The 23,064-nt window shown below is 34.0% G+C and overlaps 2 protein-coding genes across 4 annotated transcripts; both read right to left on the minus strand.

Annotated features, from left to right (window-relative positions):
- Positions 1 to 770: 770 nt before the first annotated feature.
- LOC116122135 (protein ENHANCED DISEASE RESISTANCE 2-like) lies at positions 771 to 11,204 on the minus strand. Its single transcript, XM_031408039.1, has 22 exons — positions 10,781 to 11,204; positions 9,761 to 9,835; positions 9,478 to 9,531; positions 8,575 to 8,640; positions 8,263 to 8,318; positions 7,702 to 7,778; positions 6,768 to 6,887; positions 6,337 to 6,371; positions 6,097 to 6,197; positions 5,924 to 6,019; positions 5,356 to 5,420; positions 5,101 to 5,172; positions 4,347 to 4,517; positions 3,818 to 4,047; positions 3,600 to 3,666; positions 2,996 to 3,171; positions 2,794 to 2,895; positions 2,060 to 2,107; positions 1,801 to 1,944; positions 1,604 to 1,699; positions 1,108 to 1,209; positions 771 to 863 (listed from the first exon to the last, which is right to left on the minus strand). Exons 1-22 carry the CDS (start codon positions 11,060 to 11,062, stop codon positions 771 to 773), a joined length of 2,328 nt encoding a protein of 775 aa, XP_031263899.1. The 5' UTR covers positions 11,063 to 11,204.
- A 4,348-nt stretch (positions 11,205 to 15,552) lies between these two features.
- On the minus strand, positions 15,553 to 18,271 carry LOC116122147. Of its 3 annotated transcripts, none has more exons than XM_031408056.1 (3): positions 18,147 to 18,271; positions 17,310 to 17,517; positions 15,553 to 16,080 (listed from the first exon to the last, which is right to left on the minus strand). In XM_031408056.1, the coding sequence occupies exons 2-3, from the start codon at positions 17,490 to 17,492 to the stop codon at positions 15,811 to 15,813; spliced, it is 453 nt and encodes a 150-aa protein (XP_031263916.1). In that variant the 5' UTR covers positions 17,493 to 17,517; positions 18,147 to 18,271; the 3' UTR covers positions 15,553 to 15,810. The 3 variants fall into 3 exon arrangements, with proteins under 3 accessions (XP_031263916.1, XP_031263915.1, XP_031263917.1); XM_031408055.1 differs by having other exon boundaries at positions 17,310 to 17,520; XM_031408057.1 differs by having other exon boundaries at positions 17,310 to 17,551; positions 18,147 to 18,264.
- Between the last annotated feature and the right edge of the window lie 4,793 nt (positions 18,272 to 23,064).

The raw sequence follows: 23,064 nt of genomic DNA on the forward strand, positions 1-23,064 counted from the left end.
TTAACCTTGTTAAGGACACGTGCCCTGCGCCGAGTGGGCAGTGATTGGAGTCGCCGACATCTTAAGTGGGAGCTTAAACATCCTAAAACACATTTGTCATGAAATTAATTAGAGAAAAGAGATGCAAGAATGATATGAATGCATGATAGATAAACGGAAGTTCAAAAATGTAATGAATTTGTTTTGAAGATTTCATGAACTCGTTGAACAGATAAGTTCAGAAGCCATTTGGAAAATGCAGAACTCATTTTCCAGAAGTTGTCTTAAAAAATAAGATTTGAAAAGCATGCATATCTCCTTTTTTTTCTTCTCCAGAAACTCTTTCACTCTTTCAAATACTAACCAGACACATTTTCATTGTTCATTATTCTTCAGAAATTAATTTCTAACTAAACTACCAGACGCGTTCTCTCTCTTAGAGAATTCCGACTCTCATTCTATATTAGTAGTTCGTAAAAGGGTTGTTAATGCCATTTACTCCTTTCAATGGAAGGTCCAACTATTTATGATTCAATCTGTATGCGATCTTGAACTTATATTCTTGAGGGATCCATCCAAGAAGAGACACAATAAACTACTTATCAAGGTTGAAATTAAACTGTACAGGAATGCTATTATGTATGTCGATAAAATTTGAAGGTCAAATCTATATACAAGATAAAATGCTACGTTAAACCATGGAAGAATTAGCACAATGAGTGCACTCAAAATAATGGCACTAATGTTTTGAACATGATGATGAAAGAAAAAGAAGTTGACATATAAAATCCTCAAACCTTCAAGGGTACTGCAGAATCAGGCCTCAAGCGATTCAACTGAACTGTCCCAAGAATATACTCGGGTAATTCTGACTCTTCTTTTGCCTGCAAATGTAGTAGCAGTCAACATCAAATTTTGTGCAATGTGCAAGCCCTCAGGGTTACAACTTGAAAGAATCCAAGTCAGTTGGATCAAATTATAAAGTAATTGAAATTTGTCCATAAAATAGGATAAAATAGATATCAGAGAATCAGAAAACAGTAGATAGAAACAAGAACAGATAATGCCATAATATAACTCAGCCATAAAGATCTAGACTGTTTTAATTACTAACACAGAAGCACATACCTCTATTAGAATTGCAAGATCGACTACTAAGCTTGTTACATATCCAAGGACAAGGCCAATCACACTTCTTGCTACAGAAGATGATCCAATATCTACATCAATCTGCATAATAGAAGTTTTGGAGATAGTTCATTAAAAATACAGTAGCAAGCAGAACTACTAAAAGTTCGGTACCAATTTAACATATTCTATCTTGAAAAACTCCTGCTTTAAAACCAAGCACAAAATATGCACATAGAAATACTTATACCGCACCAAGAGAGAAGAAAAAGAAAAAAAATGAGAATGCTACACATAAAGGAGACTTAAGATTAGGGTCAAGGTAGAACAGAAACATTCCAAGTTTCAGATAAACATATATAAACGTAAACAATTCAATATTGATGGTCACTTCCAAAGTGATTGTGCTCCAATAAAAATTACAGTATTGACCACTGGCATGGCTAAACAAAGGAAAGGAAAAAAAAAAAAAACAGATAATGGAAGGAAAGGATACCTCCAGAAAATTGTCTTGTCTGAGGTATTTGCACGTTACAGCCTTCCCCAACAGACATGCTTTTGTCCCAACTGCACGTTTGACCATCCAATACCCCTGAAACAATTATAAAATTCACTACTCAGCATCCTGAAGGCAAAGCAGATAAAAGTTACGAAATTTTTACTTGATCTTCATGCTTCTTAACCACTTCATACCTCAACAATGCTCGGAATCAGTTTAAACCTTGCATCACGAAACATGTCAGTCCCATCCACGAACTGACCTAACAATGACTTTTTATTTAGAGGCCTTTCTGACGCATAGTAGAGCACCAAACTATAATTTGGTTTTGCTGGAACCTGAAACAGAAAATAAATTATTCCTTGCAAAGCAGCAATGACAATCATAGCACCAGAAATCAAAACTATCATCATAATCAAAATATTAGATAATTACAAATCATCGAGTATGTACCTGGAGATTAATGACTAAGATAAATGGAAGCTTTTTCCCTGCTTCTGACTGAAATTGAGGAAAAAGCAGTTAAGATTATAGAAGGATAATTAATTTCCAAAAAAATTTTGACCAGAAAACTCAAACATTTTTAGATGCTTTCCAAGTCTAAATGAAATGCCTATTGTCTCAAATTTTAGACATTCTTCCCATTATTTTTCTAGAAGCTAGCATGAAAACAAAAGTTTCTTTATGCATCAAAGACATTGCATAAGAAAATTAAAATAAACTGTAAAAAGTAACATTGATTGTAGAGACAAAAATGTGAATGTACTCCAATCATCAAATGTCACTGATCAGGCAATTCTCAACAATTGCAATTGGTAACTGAGTGAGGTACAGGTTCAACTCTTCCAACTACAAAAGGATCATTACAAGAGAAAGATCCTTTTTCATCCCTTAAACAATTTTCAAATTTGAGAATGGTAACAAAGAAGTCAGGACAGTATAACCCAAAAGTACGAATGCATTTTGTTGATTAGAAGCAGAAACAGGTTCCATTAATGATATAAAAATGTAAGCCACAAATAAAGGTCAACCAGCAGTCACCGACAGAAACTGGACTGTATATTTCTAACAAAGCAGAAATTACAGAAAGATATGTTGTGGGTGATTCCAAACTCCGGTGTCTCTACATTTAACCTTTGCCCATAAGATAGAAAAAAATAAGGCGGAAATGAGAATCAAATTTCTACCTGAACTAGACACTTGGGATGCAATGCAACCCTATCGGCTGTTTTTTCAACTTTGAACCATTCAACTGCAATGAGTTTGAGCAAGGGATCTCCACCCATTACCTGAAAGAAAAAAACATATATATATATTCACTAATCAACAATTCAACATTCTGCAGAATTAATGTGAATATGATATGTATTAGAAGGAAAGGAAAACCACCTTGGAATTATCTTTTAGGTAAGTCTTTCCTCGGATCATAAAACCCTTGCCACTAGGAGAAGCCCAACAATTAGAGTCAGTCCCATCCTCTCCTTTTTGCAGGGAACCATGGAACTGGCTAGGATCAATGACGACAGGAGGTATAGTACAATCTAATTCCTTATTTGCATCTGAAACTGCATTAACCGTGTCTAAATATTTCAGTACTAAGTATTTAACAGCCAAAGGAGGAGGAAAAAAAGATAAAGTGATCAACTTTAAGCTTTTTGTAGTGAAGCAGCGGGAAAATAAGTACGGAAATTTTTGTTATAAATGGACATTTGCTTAATTATACAAAAAAGGATGACTCAGCAGTTTCATGAGTGGGACGATAAAAGTTTTTTAACACAATTATGAACTGTCCAAGAGTACTATATTTTGTCATGTCTCGCCTAGAAACAGGTGGTAGAATATAATCTACAATATTCAGCTTTCAAGTAAATAGAACACCAAACTACCAATGTAAAACAAATAGAATCTCTAAGACTTCTGACAATAAAAAATAAACCATTGCATTATTGGCTAATAAACATTCCCAAAGACAAGTTTTAAGCAAAGAGAGGACCTGAAGTTCGCTTCAAAGCTAAGCCTGTCATGGCCCACACGACATTCTTTAGCTTCACTTTCTTGTCCTGAACAAGATGAAAGACTAATATCAATTCTACACCTTTTCAACAGCATGGATTGAAACAAACAACTTAAATTCTATGATAGAGTTACAACATTTTGTTGTCCATTTTCAGAAACTTTTAGACAGCGCAAACAGAGTGGAAAAAACAAAACCTTCTTATCAACTTCATTGCCATCATTACTGTCTTCATCACCATCATCACTCTCTTCATCTTCTGAGGATGATGAGTCAGAAGCAATTGCATCATAAAACTGCTCCTGCATGTCTTCTTCATCCTCATAATCGCCGATGGAAGATGAGGCATCCGAAAACTTTGATTGAATAACCACAGTTGAAGATCCACTTTTGGGATTTGGATTTGCTCCAATATATTCCTTTAGACCTGAATAATGATTAACTGGAAAAGTAACTGGCACTGCAATAAAAAAATCTAAGCAATCTCTACAACACAACATCATTGGTTTCACATTCACTTTGCTTGAACAAAATGGTGATGTTCCTTAGAACCCTGAAGGCAATTGTCTAATCTGATCAAAACTCTATAGGTGTCGCAATCTGGAAAACTCACTTTTCCCAATGCGGATCATAGACCTTGTTAGTTGAGTTAACATATACACGTGACGGTATTAGAGCTATTAAAACATTTAGATGATAGATTAGAAAAGAAATTAATTGACTAACCTGCCACTTGGCTTAATAATGCAAAAGGGGTAGTCTTTTCAAAGTTTGTGCCGGTATTTGTCTTCCATTTACACCAGCCTTTTGACTGTATCTCTAACATTTGTGTCACAAGACACTTTGCACCATTTGAACCCATTGGCGTATTTAAACTTCTAATCTCCCAAGTGGATGCTACAATTCATAAATTGAACAAAGAAAATAAATTCAGTTAATGAAGATTCACTTGTTTTATACATAGTATCTAATATCAAAAGTAGAGACACAAATTTGGTCACTGGAAGATATGTGAAACTAAAAAATATTTAGTTATACAATCAGCAATGACCAGTGGAAACTCACATCATAAATTCCATGTCACCAATGTACATAAATAAGAACCTAACAAGGTAGGTGAAATAATCTGTACCAAAGATTTGGAACATATAACTGGTACGGTAAATAAGTCTACTTTTCAGCATCCAGTAATGTGCATATAAATTTTAAAAGAACCAAATTTATAAAAGCAGAAACTATTGTCTGAAAGCAAGAATTTGAAGTCCAGTGAAAACAGATAACATGAGTTCCACATGCTTAATGCATAAGGCGTCCCATTAACTCTATTCTAGTCAGAAATAGTAATATGCAATATTGAATAGCAGCCAACTAACATGCAAAAGACAACAAGAAAGACAAACATATCCGCCAAGCCATATAAAACAAAAAATGATTTAGATATTCCACAAGTTCTCCAATTTTAGAAAATAAAATCACTTACGATTAATTTTTGTACGTCGGTATCCAGATTTTGGAGGCTTCTTCTTGTTTGTGACAGGAAATTGCAAAATTGCTGAATAAATAAAATTATGTCAGTGCCAAGTACAAAGGGAAGCAGTATCTTGAACTTCTTTTTTTGAACTACATAAAGCAACGACAAACTTTGCAGACTTTGGCTTTATAAATGCATAACATCTCAATTAATAATTATATGAAGCAACTCTAGTCAGCTAAACATGGCAATTATAACTCTTACTGTATGTTCCATCTTGACAACGAAACCATTGCCTAGAGAAGACAAAATCTCTCTTGGAATGCCACCTGCAAAACACATAATACAACAAAAATCATGTATGCACCAAATAGAGGAGGAAGAGAATTTTATGGTATAAACAACGATACATTTGGACCTATAATTTAACAAAAATCATGTATGAGAACAAAATAGAGGAGGAAGAGAATTTTATGGTATAAACAATGATACATTTGGACCCATAAATTAACTAAGTAGATATGGACTTCTAAATTTGTGAATACTAAATTAACCTAATCTAAAGCTCTTACCCTTGGCTAACCTTGAGGGTTGAGTTAAGTGGTAAAGGCCTTTGGTTTCAAAGAAAAGAGGTCAAGAATTCAACTACCCCAGGTGCCACCTAATTGGGCTGGATATGATATATCACAAATTTCCACACTATCAAGGTTTAGGTTTCAGAAATAGCCCCAAGATAAGTGAAGAACTACAACTAGTCAGCCCAAACAAAAGGAAGAGATGAAGAAGAAACGATAAGGAAAAAAAAACCTATAATTTTCTCCAAGAATATTACCGAGTTAGGTACTTTGGGTCAAACATGCCATACACAACATCGTAGTGTCCATTATAAGAATCTATCAGCTCCAAGTCACCTGTCAACATATCCCACCTGAAAAGATAACTTTTAGAGAGATGAAGTGGTATAACCACAGAAAATAACTCCGTAACACAAATCAAGAAACTTACTCGTATCTTTGGTGTCGATCAAGGTTTAAGACCACCTCAAAAACAGTATCTGCATCTGCATCAATAACACCTACGGCTTTCACAAGAGCACCTTTACCACTCTACAATAAGAAAAAGCAGACAGTGGAGAACCTGAGGCATTTATCAAGTTGATAAAAACTGTACAATTTCAATTCCACAGAGAGATGGAACCATATTGTAAAATACAAAAGCAAGATGATACGGTATTTTAATAAATACCTTAGTGTCAGAAACATCCTCAAAGATTCTAACACCTGAAACCAAAAAGAAAATGTCTCAAGCAGGAAGGACAATTGAAACTTTTCTCTATTAACACTAAATTCTCCACATCTTTAATTTGGGCATCTATAAACTTATAAAATAATACCAAATGATGAAATTTTTCTTCTTATTTCAAGCACAGAAAGGAACTTTTAACTTGTATTCACCAGCCCATATAACATAAATTTGCAGCTAATAAAATCTACATGCATAGACTAATTTCTTCAGACTCTCTGTTAGAATCTTACAATGCATTCTCAATCTACACCTGAATCTTATGTTTCAACATATGATATTGCCTAAAATTTTGTTCTTTTTTGGAAGGGGTAACTAATCATATATAAGAGTCAGAAAAACTTCCATACAGAAAATGGTTGAGAGAAATATACCATTTATTGTACGAACACATTTCCATTCTTGTGCTTCAATTACATCTCCAATGTCCCCTTCAAAGTACCCATCTGCCCTACCACCCAAATCCGAGGATTGCTGCAAAAGTGTCTCTGGACCTGTCACCATTTCAAGATTGAAAATAATGAAAATGAATTAAATTTCTGCTCAATCCAAGTGAAATGAAAATATGTTAGCTAATATCATAAATACAAACTACCGATGAAAACCTCCAAAGGCATTAAACCTTCTTTTGAGAAAAAAAAGGTCCATAACAGAGTTATAGACTCCAAAAATTTGAAAACATAATTACAGTGGATCACAACTGGCAGGCCACACATTGACCGGATTCTCACAATGCATTCCAAACAGATTGACAAAAAAGGGCTGCAGAAGTACCAAGTCTAGAATGTTTCATGAAATGCATGATGAGAAGCTATACCGTCATCTAAATAATTAAGTATGAAATGCTGTTACATTCAGTTCAAGAATTAATATGAAATGCAAAGGGAGAGCCCATTCTTTTTAACTTGTGTAATCCAGAAGTGGACCATGTACACTGTGTTGAAACTTACAAGTGCCATGAGTTATATATATACATATATAAGGTCAGGATACTGTAACTTAATTTTTTGACACTCGTGGTGAACCGTTCATCTTTATTGATCAAACAGTGATGAAAGATGATGAGTTAGCATTAAATGTAGCTACCTTGAATCTTTATCTTATCACCTTTGGATAAACAAAGATCAACCACTCACAAGAAATGTAAAAAATTAAGTCAAAAAATTTAATTCATAGTATCCCAACCCGTATATATATACTCATAATACAATGGGGTCCATCTATATTTTAGCAAAACTTTGGGGAAGCCCATTTACCCAAAAAAATCATGAAAAAATCAAAAACAAAAAATGAGCAACACCACCTTACCATGCCCGATTCTTATGAGCTTTTTTAATCCACGAGCATATCTCCTTACTCTAGGTCGATGCCCATCCAAATTGATCCTTCCACAATAAAACAAGAGAAGATCATAATTCAAGTATAACTAATTACATAAGAGACACTTAATATACTCTTCGATTACATTATACAATATTACAGAGATCAAGATCAACACTAAACTGAAATCTCCATCCTTGATTAGGTAAAAATTATATTTTCTTTCATCAAATGAAGCACTAAACATCCCTCAATTAAAGTGATGAGCTCGATAACGTTTGGTGGAGGCTCATTGAGCCAGTAGACTACAGAACAGGGAATTTCTCTCCCCTATCCCATAAATGCCATGTCTTTAGTGTTACTGAGATATGATCCTAGTTCACTTTGTGAGAAACAAGTTAGCTGGTTGGAAACCACAACCAAGTGCTATTCTTTAACTGAAATTTCCACCACAACTTAACTGACATAATTGAAAGATGAAATCTATCCATCCAGGTCATTTGTAAAAATCTCCCCAAATGCAAGATAAACAGCAAATAGTAAACATACTCTTCCTCCGTGTTCAATTTGATTCTGTTGCTGCCCCTTGAAAGCTCCAATTCAGCCTATAAAAATTTATAACATGTCAAACATTAAGCATAATACTTGTAAAAATTGTGTTAACTAATGACGGTGATTCAATTTCATCATAAGTTCCATAGTACATTAAACTCTAAGAAAAGGAAGATGTGGATAGAGATTAAGGATTTAATAGAACGGCAGTCAAACACTATAATGCTGATCTTACAAGAAGATGCAGGCCCAACATAGTATATGACTTCGACAGCATTAAGCACAACAATTTATCTGATTTACTCGTACCTGTTGCTTGGCATGATCAAATGCTTCCATCCATTTCCGAGCTTCTCCAGCTTTGGCACAAGCAATCTTGAAGGGAAAAAAAATTCATTAATTTAAGAGACACTTTGGCAAAAATCGAACATCTGCAAACAGAAAATTGATTTTGAATCTTACAGGGAATCTTTTATGACTGAAGTTTTTTCTTTTTTATAAAATAAAAAAAAAATTAATGGGTGGATTTATATGAAAGGCTATGCTACCATATTCATAAATTTGATTCACTTTTTTTTTTTTTTTTACCAGAAACCTTTAAACGTTTGCTATGATTTAGGTGATAAGAAACATCGTGGAATAGGTGTCACCAAGAATCAAAAAACTAAGAGAGAGAAACAAATCTGTACCATGATTTGTGGTAAATAATCATCCCTCCCTGTCAAAATAGTAAATCAAAAACTTGATTTTATATTGTTCCTCCCCTTTATCAAATTCCAAATTGAAATCTCTCATCATTCTGTATCTTCTTGTGGACTAAATTTGAATTATTCAATGCAATTAGAATATGTTGTTTGAAAAAAAAAAAAAATAAGACCCTGAAAGTGTGGCATATCAAATAAGTTATTTTGGAAACCACCTATTTTCTGTTTAGCATTTACTTCCTTTGGTTGCTTTATAAATATTCAACAATTCAATCTTGAATTATTTCAAAAGTCCTGTTGGGGAGGATAGAACCAGCCTAGGATGTCAACCAACAGTCCAACAGCATATAACTTGTAACAAGATTCTAGGTAAAAACCAACAACCTTCTACAACTTCTAAATTGTTACACACATTGTAAGATATTACATGTCAAAAATTAATAAGATATAGTGTCTATAACTACGTAGTGATAATTGCAAGAGCGAAGTAGAGGAAAGTACAACTTACCTCTCCCTTTTGTGACTCATCCAATCGGTTGTAAAGCCGTATAACATAAACATCCTACAAAGAGATCACAAAAGAAAATTTAAAAATGATCATTTAGCTTCTCAAGCTATTTACTCAAAAGAATAAGATCCAAAATCTACCATGGAAAGGATCAGCTTTATTAGAAGAATGATTTGTCAAAGAAAGACTCAAAAAAGAATTAAAATATGTGACCTGATAAGAAAAACAATTCAATACTGCTTTAATAAAAGTAAATGACATATAAATAATTTCTGGGACTTACCCCATGGTTGACCCTCCGACGCCCTAGCTCCTCCACCATGAATGTAGGCCCTATTGTTCCCCTCCTAATAGGTTTCTGAAAAATAAATTACAGAGGTTGAAATTGTGTTTAAACCAAGATAAATCAACATGTACTAAGCTTTTGTTTACATGAGTCCACACTAAGATGGTATATGTCCATTTTACATAAACAAAATTGCCAAATCCAAAATTACATAGTGTCAAGTAAAACCAAACTGCTCCCCACATGCTTCAGTTTGAAATAACCTGTTAATCAACCTGCAGAATCAAGCTAGACAGCCACATGCTCCAGACTTGGAAAATCTCCAACACTAAAAATCCAAAATCTCCAACACTAGACTTAGCACCCATATTTCACTAATTAAGAGTAACTTTTTTGTAATTTTTTGACAAGCATTGATCTGTTTCCAAACATCCTTGAAGTCTCAATCCTAATTTTTTTTTTTTTTAAAAAAAAAAAGGCTAGGTTAACAGGACTAAAATCCCAGAAATTTTACCGGAATAACATCTATTGGTAATGGTTTACAACCATCATATTAGCAACGAAATATCTGTTTACCACTTACTAATATAATATCACTAATATACAGTTCAGAAGCATCTGGTTAAAGGAATCCGTCCGGTAACACAACATAAAATTACGGTACTGATTATAACATAAAAGCATTAAGAATATAGCATAGATTTGTTTCCTACCAAATATTCATTGGGATCTTATTCCTACACAGAAAAATAAATAAATAACTACTATCCTATTAATAATAAAAAAATATTCTATTACCAGATGGTAAACATTGAATGTTACTAATATGATGTTGCAGGTTACAAATATCATTGTAAAATTACAGAACCAACTATATCTAACCATTAAGATTTTATCTACCTCTCATTGCTATAAAACAAGCAGCAAATCAATCCAGCAATAGAAATGAACAAAACTAAATCTAAAAATCTAAATTTTGGCATCAAACTTTAACATTAAATTTAAACAGAAACGTACAATGCCGGGATTTTCATGAGGATCACGTTTATACATCTCAACGTATTTGCCTCGAATGCAGAGGAACCGAAGATGGCAATATTCATGCCCAATTGAATTCACGCCCAGATGAAAAACCCACCCACAGTACTCAAACAATTTCAGCTGCTTATATCTACCACCACCACCAACGGTGGCTCCTCCTCCACCACCACTACCACCCTCATGGCTGCCAGCACCGCTGCTGGTGTCGGAGCCGGATCCCTGGCTGCCCACCTTCTTTCCCGTCGATGTGGTGTCCATTTCTTGACCACTCTCTTTCTCTCTCTCTCTCTCTCTCTGTGGGTGTGGGGGGTTTTCTGTTAATTGTTATTATTTTCAAATTTTGCAATCACTGGAGAGAGAAAAGGGGAGAGAGTTGTCATCTCCGGGAAGAGAGACTCAGAGAAAGGTACCAGATTTTGTAAGTTTAGGATATTTTTGACACCCCTAATGTTTTGAGCTATACTCGAAACTCCATAAGTTTAAAATAATTTAAAAAAAGTCCCTAAAGTAGGGGCTAATGATTATTATACTTTTACTTTACAAATTATAAGGTTAATAAAATCAAAATAATGGATAGAATGAAATATTTAATCTCAATTTATGGGAGAAATTCCATAGTAAAAATATGAGGTTGTAAATGAAATTTTTCATTGAGGAATCCACCTCCCCCACTCAAGTTGGTCAACTGTCATAACCATCATAATTAAATAGAATTTAATGTTTTAGAAATAACACAAATCCCCCTCCCTATAGTTAATCACTAAACTTTAGATATTAAAAAAAACGACAAGAGGGTAATTAGGTAAATACCCATCATTTTTAACAAGATAGTTTCTAACTATTCACCAACTATAAGAAGATATGTGTAATTTTTGAAACCTAAGAGGGATTATTAATCAATGTCATTACCTCTAATCAATATTTAATGATGTAAATGTCGGTTTCACTTATATTAATGATAGAGAAATAATGTGTTAATTATATTGGTAATATTATTATACTAAATGGGTTGTCATAATGTATATCCTTAGGATACACGTAACATTCTAGCATTTTGATGTATACAAAAGTATGCTTTTTTATTTTTCCTTTTTGTACATAATATGAATTGAAATAAGTAAATATTTTATTTTCTTGTATTCTTAATAAGGGTATAGGTTAAGACTACCCTTAATAGAGAAAGGGTAATAGTGGAAGCTAATTCCTTATTTCTCCAAAACTTAATTTCCTGATTTTATTATAATATAACTTTTGGGGGGCCGTGTTTATTAGTTTCTAAAATCTATGAGAGAATATGTTAAATACTAAAACTTAGGGGGTGTCTAAATTTTCCACAAGTTTTGGGAAGATCATGGCCGTACACGTGGCATTGAAACTAAAAGCGAAAGGGACCAACGGAGTTTTTGACGAATCAAATTTGGAGAATTCACACGTTGGACCGGCTGTTCTGTCTTGTTCTTGATTAGTCGGCAAACACGTTTTTCTTTTTTTAAATATTATTGGCTCCGTTTGCTTAACAATTAATAAAATATCCCTTATGTTTGTTTTTTTATAAAACACCCCTTATAATAAAACATTAAAAATTAATAAAAATACCTCCAATCCACCCTCAAATACGGACAGCCGGCCACCACCGCCAGAGGGTGGCCGGAGTCGCCGTAACAAAAATATTAAAAATATTTAGGGGTATTTAATTGAATTAACAAATTTAGGGGGTTTAAAAAATATTAAATAAAGTTGAATAATATTGTGAGTTTTTTGGTATTTTACTGTTTAACTTTTTTGGGAATACTAAAAGTAGTGTTCCCAAAATCCAACCAAACAAAGCCATTATTATTTTTTTTTAAGTAGAGTGGATTTACAGTATGATTAGGCTTCAAGTAAAAAATAATGTCACTGATTTATGATGTTATCTGGGCTAGCTTGGGTGGATTTAGAGCATGATTAGTGTTTGAGTTGAAAATAACATCACAATTTTATGTTAATTTGGTGAGCTCGGACTAGCTTGCTACACATTAATTAATCTCTATAGATAACTAGCATAATATCCTTTAAAAACTCAATCGTTATAATCATCTACTTAAATCTCGAAAACTGGGGAGATTCAAAATTAAGACTATACACTTTAACCACACATTTTAAAGTTTGTCCTATCACTTTACCCAAGAGTGAGTTAGTTTTATGTTATCGTTTTATGATTATTCAATAATGTTAGTCATTAAATAAGAGATTTCGTATAAAGAAATTGTATTTGGATACTTAAAACACAAAGTTGAGTTTATTGTCTCAAAATCTTTACTTAATGTAGGATGTGTATGGTGTAATGAAGTGATCTATTAACCTGCTAATAAAACGTTTAATGGTAGCTTCAATGCTCCATCTATCACTTAATTGAGAAAGACTAGAGACTCACACGTTTTGCTTAAGTAACAACTTATTTATTTGAGTACGATTCGTCAATGTGTTTGAGTCAGTATTCATAAAGACAATCTTACACTTGTAATCAAATTTCACAAACTTTTTCTCACAACCTTGACGTAACAGTTCGCAATAGGTCTTGTCTACTTAAGTATGAATTGATCTATGCGAGTTGTCACGTTAAGATTGTAAAAAAAGGTTTATAAGATTAGATTGTGAATCAATCTTTATGGCTCCGTTTGATTCATTATTCTGATAGTTTTTAGAATAATCTTTTGAAAAAAATTAAATTGGGCGGATATTATGATGAAGGATTTAAAAATTATCAAAAATATCCCCTATATTTGTTTATTTACTAAACATCCCTATAATAAAATATTAAAAGTTAATAAAAACACCCCCAACCCACCCAGTAAATACGGATAGCCGACCACCACCGTCGAAGGGTGGCCAGAGTGTTTGTGCAGTTTCTAAAAAAAATATTTGGGGGTGTTTAGTTAAATTAACAAATTTAGGAGATTTAAAAGAAATTAAAAAATATAGAATAATATTTTTAAAATAATGATATTTTACTGTTTAACTGTTTTGGGAATACTAATAATAGTATTCCCAAAAACGAACCAAACGAAGCCTATTATACTCGGAAAGCTATTTATGATGGTTATGAATCAATTCAAAGAGCCCATGAACTTACAAATTTGACCTCAAAACCGCCAATATACAAATCAAAACATTTTGATGCAAGTCATTCAACCTTATAATAAATATTATTCAATTCATATTCTATTGTCATTTTCCAACTAATGTCCATACGTGTGTAAAAGGCCAAAACTTTTGTTACAGTCAGAAGATAAGTGTAAATAAATAAATAAATAAGATTCCTTGCATTTAAAGTAATTGGAATTATTGGCTCTTTAGATTGATAGACATGAACATGATGTCCAAGTGGAAAGGTCAATTTCGTGAGCCCACCATGAGTAATGGCTTTGTGAACAAATCCCCACTTGAAATTGACATCTTTCTAAGTATACTTTTCCATGGCCATTTGCTTCAACTTTATCTCCAATTTTTCATTTTTGGTTTTAAATTATAAATAGGGGAGTGTTAACATTGTTTTAAAAGCCGGACCAAAGGATAATCCGTTTTGATCTTTGGGTCACGGGTCAATCAATCCAATCGATTGAACCGATGATATCAGTGATAATTTTATTTTTTTTAAATTACTACTATCCTTCAAATTTTAATATAATACAAAAAAATGCCAAAAAAGTTCAATTAGACCCTAAAATTTTTATTTATTTCAAAAATACCCCCAAAAAATTACCCATTAATCCCTAAACTTTTGACATATCTCCAAAACACCCTTATAAAATTATATTAACCCTTATAATTTTGAAATATTACAACAATTCCCCTAAGACCTGAACCAGACCGAAGAAGCTGCCAGATCCCACCGGTCCAACTGGCCGGTCCAGTCCAGTTTTTAAAACGGAGAGTGTTAGATGCAATCTCAGGTATGTCAGTCAATAACTTCGCTTTATACACGTATCATGAGGAGAGCTAATGCTGTCACAGGCAAGACTGCAGCTAGCGCTTCTCTTATTAATAACTTCTTTTTCTAGGCACAGTCAATAACTTAACATGAAGGACTTCTTTTGCCTAATAAAACATTCAAGGGTGGAAAGATTCATCCTAGCTATCAACACAAGTTATCTCTCATGTGCACCATTAGATTAATCATAAATCAATATGAAAGACTGATCTAATAATAGCCCTCGTATGTACCATTTGATCAACCATGGAATTCATACGAGAGACTGATCTCATAGCTCTCGGATATACCATTAGATTGACCATGGATTTTATACGAGCGACTGATCCAATAGTACATACTACATGCAAAGAGAAATGTAAATAACATAACTATTTCCATTTATCGATTTCAACTGAGCACACCAAGAGAAAGATTGTCTGAAAGTTCAACGAAATGTCACAAACACAAACAATTCAGTAGAAAGATGAAATATTTGGACAGGAATACCCATGTTACTGGCCTGGTAACAATAATGTGTCAGTTTTTTCATTGTTAGATTGTGTTCAAGGGGACCATGGTCGAGCCCTTTGCCACAATCTAGGGGTGAAAAATGAAAACTGGCCTGGTATGTTACAGGGCCAGTAACAAATGTTGAACCTATTGAGACATACTACATCTCTAATTACACAATCATTATTCATTGGTCATACAACTTGATTTGATTTGCCCTATCACCATATATAATTGTACCACCAGGTACCCAAATTTCTTTCTATTATTAGGAAATTTTCTCCTCTCATTCTCAAATGTCTACAATCAAGTGAATCCATAACATGGAAGTCCCAGAAAAAGAGTTGTTCTTAGGTCCCTTTAGTTTACGAGCTGAAAAATAAGCAAAAAGGTCCAGAAGAACTAAACTTACAGCTCACACTAGATTAGCAGTTGGCAGCAGAATTACAATTAAAAGTTTCATTACTCTTAACTGATACAAAAAAAAAAAAAAAAAAGGAGATGATCTCAACCTTACTAGAAAAAGGATGAACATATTCGATCACTAATCTTTCGTTTCCTCTTGCTCCGCATCATATTCATATTCATCATCATCGTCATCATCTTCATCAAGGTCCTCATCATCAGAAACCCTGCTTTGGGAAAATTTGCTAAGCTCAGCTTTTCCATCTTCTTCACTAAGAATCTCCACCCCATATTTTGTGTCTCTGTGTTTAACCAAAAGCCAACGCAGTAGCCTATCTTCCTTGTTCAGGTAATGTAGCTCCTTGTTCATATTGGGTGTAGCCATCATTGTCAACTGCATCATTTGGCCCTATACAATGTAGAAACAAAACAGCCAGTTTGTTTCATTGATCAACCACGGGAAAACCATCTAGTGAAAGTGGGATAGATAATGCATAACTATATATAGTCTACAAAGTATCATAATATAACTTATCTCAATGAAGCCCTAAGCCTAGCAAGTTTCATAATATATATAAGAAAAGCTAAAAAGAAACAGACTATATTTCGAAGCAAATTACTAATTTCCCTGTAGCTTCATTTTCTCCAATTATGGCCCACCAGGGTAAATAAAAAATCTCATTACCACCACTCATGTAAAATTTCACTTGAGAATCTTGATGATTTCCATTTCCAACTGAGCCAAGTAGTAGTAAAAGCCCATGTGTCCAAATGATCTTGAGTTTAAATCCTAGGAAATTTAGGATGTTACTATATGTTGGTATTTAAGACATCTACTAGTGCAGGTAATATGGTAACACTATAAATATTTGTCAGATCCAACTTTTGCAATTATTGGACTCCAAAGACTATCTAACTTTACAATTGTGATTTGTTTTAAAAGTAAAAATCTATAAGCTCCATGGATGATGTTTTAGTTTGGAAATTGGTTGATATTGAGGTGCTCTTATTGTGCTCTTTTCCAGAGTTTGCGTGCTCCACCGTAGTGGGATGCTTTACATAAGGAACCAAATAAAATTCACCACTATATGTTAGGGTTCAAAACAGAGTAAAACACAATCAGTAAACTGAATTAAGATGTAATAACACTTCAATTAGAAATTTTAGAATTTGGAGATTTTACCATGAAAAATTTGAGGGCCAAGTGGAATCATTCAATTCTGAAATAACAATATTTACTTTTTTTAGTTATTAACATGATTAAGAAAGATCAATTCAATCATAATCATAATTAGTGGTTTGCCCTATATTATCAACCAGTTTATGAATTGTCAAGTCCAAAGCCAAATAAAAAGAAGGGCTGTTAGTAGGTAGACAACCATAAAGAGGTGTTTTTGACACCAGTGATAATGTTCAAAAAAAGGAATCACGGCACTAAGTAAGAAAGTAAAGAACAAAATGTTAGTGGATGGTAGCTAATTCAAATACTTGGATCTATTAGGCTTGTATAAAGGTCTTGAGATCAAAACCTATCACACCAGAGGGGAGGGGATTAGTATAAATTTTTAAGTTTAAACTATAAAAAGTAAATAACAAAACATTAAGAGTATGAGGAAAAATAAGGGTGAATTAAATTACCTGAAAGTATCTTCCATCAAGCTTCTTGATACCATATCCCAACTGAACGGTCCCATATGATTTGATTTCAGTAATAACCCCATTTCTTCTGCAAACATGTATGCCAACTCGTCCTATCAACTCCATCAACATTTCTTTTTTCACATGGGGTTTCAGCAGCAACATACAATCATAGAGCGGCATCTTTTCCACCCAACACTGTTTATTTCTACTGCCAAAACAAAGTTATTGTTAACTATGACCTGAAAAAAAGAGATCAAAATCCCATAATCTGCTGCTTCGGCATAAGAATCAGAAACTACTCGAAAACAAAATAATCATAGAAATATAGAATAACTCCCTCTAATTTGTTCTAGCACTAAGAAATTCTATACTCCTTCAGTCAATATATCATCCAACCAGTCCTACAGCCCCCTACTCTTCTATCCAAAACTATATATTTCCACAGCCCAAAAAAGTACATTATTAGCTTTGACTTGTTAAAAGTTATCAAAATCCCACAATCTGTTGGTTCAATTATCGAAGAAATTTCATTCTCTTGAGTTCGTTCTAACACTAAAAAGATAAATAAACACCCAAAAAAATGTATTAAAGATTCAAACTAATAACTTCTAAATCATAACCATCAAAACACTTCTCTCAGAGGCATTTCATCAAACACATTACAAGTTCTCTGCAAACTTCCAAAAATTAACGCAACTTAACCACCCAACTTCCAATTTCCAAAAATCTAGCAAAAACAACATAAACCCACGAAGAATTCGTAACTAAGAAACAACTAAAGAGAGAGAGGGGAAAAAAAAGAAGAAATTTTTAGATTTGGAAAGAAATGCATACCTATACAATCGACGAAATTGGGGTTTTTTCTGAGTTTCTTGTCTTTAAATGGAGATGTGTGAGAATTCGAATGTGAATCTAAGGTGCGGAAGCAGCTATTGTGTAGGGTTTAACGAAAGGGCTGTAGGTTATTACGACACAAGAGAAATTTAATTCGATTTTAGTGGTGATTTGTAATTTGATTTACAAATTGGGTTATTTTGTATTTCAAGGCTTTCTGAGTATTTTTTAGGGCCTTCATGTTCACATAAATACTAATTACCCTAATTTTTAGAGTGCCTATCATTTTAGTCCTAACAGATTTCACTACGACCAATTCCGATCAAAGTTAAATAGTTAATGAAAGAGAGAGACTTAATCCACCACGAGTTTTGATGAGAATCCTACCAATCTCACACAAACCCACAAACAATAGACAAAAAGACAGAAAAATAAAGAACAATGTAATTCTAAAACAATTCATATTGTATTAATGGAATGGAAATGACAATCACCAGAATAATTATCAATAAACAAAGGAAAGTAAAGATAGTCCCATCAATTTGAGGAGTTGGGGCCTCCTTTAATCTTTTAATAACTTTGTATCTCCCTAAACTCACACCTCTCTTTTATACTAATCCTTTAATTGAAGTGATGGTGTCGTACGCCTCCCACGTGGCTTCAAAAGGGGCTAGGTCTTTCCATTTAATAAAGACTTCTTGAGAGCCATCACTAATGTGTGGACTGCCAACATTGATTCTGTTGCACCAGTAGTTCCATGTCCTCATTGAGAAAGGATGGAAGGGTTGGATGGGAACCAGGTTGTGCAGGCTGCGCTTAAGCTACGATAGAAAGATAGCATGGATCTTGGCTGTGCGGTAGCTCAGTTTGTAGGCAACTTGTCCGATCTTATCTAAAATGGGAAACGATCCATAAAAGCGAGGGCTCAGCTTCTCATTAAGTTTGGTGGCAAGATTTAAAATGATGTTTTGGAGCTTTAAAAACACCAGGTCCCTAGCTGAAGAGTGAACTCCCGATGGTCTACATCGCATTTGTCTTCATGTGGCTCTGGCGACAGTTAAATTATGTTTCAGTTCATCAAAATAGAGTTGCGTTTTTCCATTTGCTGGTTCACTTCTTCTACCAAGGATGGACAATCGATGAAGCGGAGAAGAGGGGGGGATCCCTGCCATAAAGTGTTTGAATGGTGTCATTTGGTTGAACTGTGGTATGTAATGTTATACCACAGTTCTACCAAGCCAACGTTAAAACTCTCCTAGTAAAGTATTTCCTAAGTATCCCTGGCCATTGAGAACCTAGAAAACGCACGCCTAGGAAAGAAGTTTATTTTAAATCCTATTTAAAGATAAACCTGTAGTTTAAAATTATATATATTTTAATTTAATTTAATTTCTAAACTATAATAAGTTCATTGTACAAATAAAAAAAATAGTTTCCTTTCTTGGAGATACATTATGAAATCCATAATAATACTTACGAGAACATACACACTTTACAAAATTTACTAGCAGTTTCCTTATTAATCAAAACAATATATACTCCATAATATATGGACATATTTACTGCATATGAAATATAAACATAATTACTACACTAAATACTAGCAAAACCATTCAATAGTCATAATTAAAAAATCCCTCCATGCTCATAGCGTCCCTCGGAATCTCTCCCAGCTTCATGTCTTAATCTTACCTGCAAAACATTTAAAACATTTCGGGGTGAGCGTAATCGCTAGTAAGGAATATGACCATATAAACTATTAAGGTTTATTATACAAGTATATTACTTAGGACCTACCTACCTACAAACATGACCTTCATTCTTGACATAACAAGTTCATAAAAAACTATCATACACTTTAGACTTTTCTCATAAACATAAGTTACAACATAGAACATATATGACTTATGAAATATTCATGTACATGACATGCTTATTTCTTTGTCTTTATACTTTATGGTTTCATTAGTCTTGTTATCCGATCAGATTCATTTGAACCATTACCTTGTTTTGATCGTCACCTCAAAAGACTCATGGTTTCTATAAGAATTCTATCTCTGATCTTGGTTATACCTCAAGAGGCTCATGGAATTCATTCTTTAACATTTCAAATTTTTCATAAGACAACAAATAAGCTAATGCATACCAAATGAATGAAACATATGGACTAACTTCTCCCATGCTCAATCATCATATTCCTACTAAACTTCTAAATTAATTTATTCAATTTCTCATACAATACAAGGAATTTCAGTAGTAGATTATCAGGGTTTATTAGAATTAGAAACAAATGGGAATTTCCATTAAGAAGGTGGATGCCATATAGTTCGTCACTTTTCAAGCAATTTTTCCCTTATCTTCCAATTCGAATTGATTTTTGGCTAAAACATAAAAGTTTAGGTCTGTTTTTCAAATTTTTAAAACTTCAAGATCAACCTCACAGACTTCTATAACTTCTGTTATGACTGATTCAGTGAAGCATGTACAATTAAGTCTCAAAAAGCCAAATCCGATTCTATTCATTTTAACCATGTCACCTTCATTTGCCACTATATCATTTTCCATGTCATTCTAAGATAAAAAGGCCATAAAAACCTCCCTTTTTACAGAACCAAAAAGTGCCAAAACATCGTCCAACTACAAATCTCTAATTGGCTAATCATCCTCCATATGCACACATACACCAATCAACACACCCATTTAAACAACCATAACCAAAACATAGCATCACACTCATTTAACATAAATAAATGTAAGTTCCATAAACCCTAGGTGTTACAATTGTAGTCTAAACGGAGATTTTTTCCTTACCTTAGTATTCAAAGCACAAAGACACTCCTTCTTAGCTCCAAGGTTCACCCTTTCTACCTTTACACATAACCACTTATGAATTTCCCTTTTAACAAAAGATCAGAACAACTAGGGTTTTGAAACTCACGTTAAACCCTGAAATTAAGGGTCATTGGCATAAATTTTTCATATAAGGGCATTTTGGTCATTCTACCATAACATAATGATTAGCACTCATTTAATGCCATGACTTCTTTAAAAAACTTAATAATTAAGCAATCCCATTAGGTAAATGACTAATTTACCCTTGGTGCACTTTTATGGATACTTAAATCATATGTATTGTATGAAAAGACCATTATACCTTGGTTACACCGTTTAAGTCATTTACTCATATCAATCAACTTTATGACCATTCTACCCTCATTTCTCTTCAATGACATCACCCCTTACACTTCATAATGGCCACATCTCAAAATACATGTAAATTGACCATTTTACCCTTCCATTCAAAAAAAAGAAAATTACTTGAAAAGGTAAATTTTATACCTTAGGGCATCGAGATAATAATGCGGGGTTTACACCAACCACCATGGCCACTGCTTAGGTTGATTGCTACAAAAGCATCGTGATAAGCTTCCAAAGAACGGCTAATGACCTTCGTTTGGCCGTCGGTTTGAGGGTGATATGCTGAACTGAATTTCAGTTGGGTGCTAGCTGCCTTAAACAATTCTTACAAAAATTGACTGATAAACACATTGTCTCGGTTAGAAACAATCGACTTTGGGAAGCCATAAAGTTTCAAAAATAAAGAGAGCAGCCACATCCTTAGCCGTATAGGGGTGACACAAGGGAAAAAGTGATTGTATTTGGTTAACCTGTCCACTACCACCATGATCGTGTCATGACCTTTGGCTTTGGGTAACCACCCTATAAAATCCATACTAACATCCTCAAACACTTGGGTGGGAATGGGTAAAGGTTGGAGTAGCCCCGTTGGTTTAAGGGCTGATTGTTTATTCAACTGACAAATAGAGCAATTCTTCACATACTCTTGAACATCCTTCTTAATTCCCTCCCAAAACACTAGGTCTGTCACTCTCTTATATGTTCTGAAAAAACTAGAGTCTCTACCTCCTGGACTGCAATGAAATTCAACTAACAACCTAGGAATAAACTTGAAGGATAGTCTAAACCTCACAATCACAGCAACCTTAAAGGCTTCCCACGAACTGATTGGCACCCTCGATTCAACCCACTGATACCAGTTCAAGGCATGTCGCTCCACACATACTGCCACGGCTTCCACTTTCTCTTCTTCCTCATAATGATTGACCATAAAGTAACGATCATCTTGTTAAAGTAGGTGCCCTAGAGCCAATCAATTATTGTAGAATTGACTTTTTTTGTAATAATGTTCATTGATCAATAAAAGGCAATTGATTCTACATCGTGTAAATCATATCTATATGTATTGATATATGTCCTTAGAATGGTAGAACCATGACAAGGGTATCAAGTGTTTCAAATCTTGATAGTGAGAGCCCTATCAGCACATATGGTGGCCATTCTAGAAACATCAGTAGCCCCAGTATTATTCTGACCAAGGGCACAGATAATACGGTAAGGCTATCATAGTGTTGAACGACCCTGTTGAAAGGCAGTGACCGATATCACTTGTCAATATTGTTTGCTGACAACCTGGTGCAACACATGGGTGCTTGCTGTAAGCAAGTTCACTGGACTGACCCACTAGAGGATTCCATATAGATGGTAACCCCAGTGTCTATGGAATAAATCCTCTAATGAATGGAGATGTATGTGATCCTTAGACTTGAGATCACCGGAGCACCTTGTGTATCGATTGGTGTAGTTTAACACTAGCCCAACACAGTTCTATTTAGAGCTGTCAATATCGTAGTGATTGGCTACATCAAGAAGTGTATCAAGATTATGGTGGATCGACAGAGGATTCATCACTCCTGGGTACAGGAGAAGTTATCTCATGGTGCAATTCAGTAAATGACAATGACACTAAAACTGTGGCCACAGTGGGATTGAGTTGTTGCTCAATCTAATTTATTATTCTGATCATTGGTCTAGTAACTAAATACAAACATATCGAGAG

The sequence above is a fragment of the Pistacia vera genome, unplaced genomic scaffold (assembly GCF_008641045.1).
Source record: "Pistacia vera cultivar Batoury unplaced genomic scaffold, PisVer_v2 Contig132, whole genome shotgun sequence".
NCBI lineage: Eukaryota > Viridiplantae > Streptophyta > Magnoliopsida > Sapindales > Anacardiaceae > Pistacia > Pistacia vera.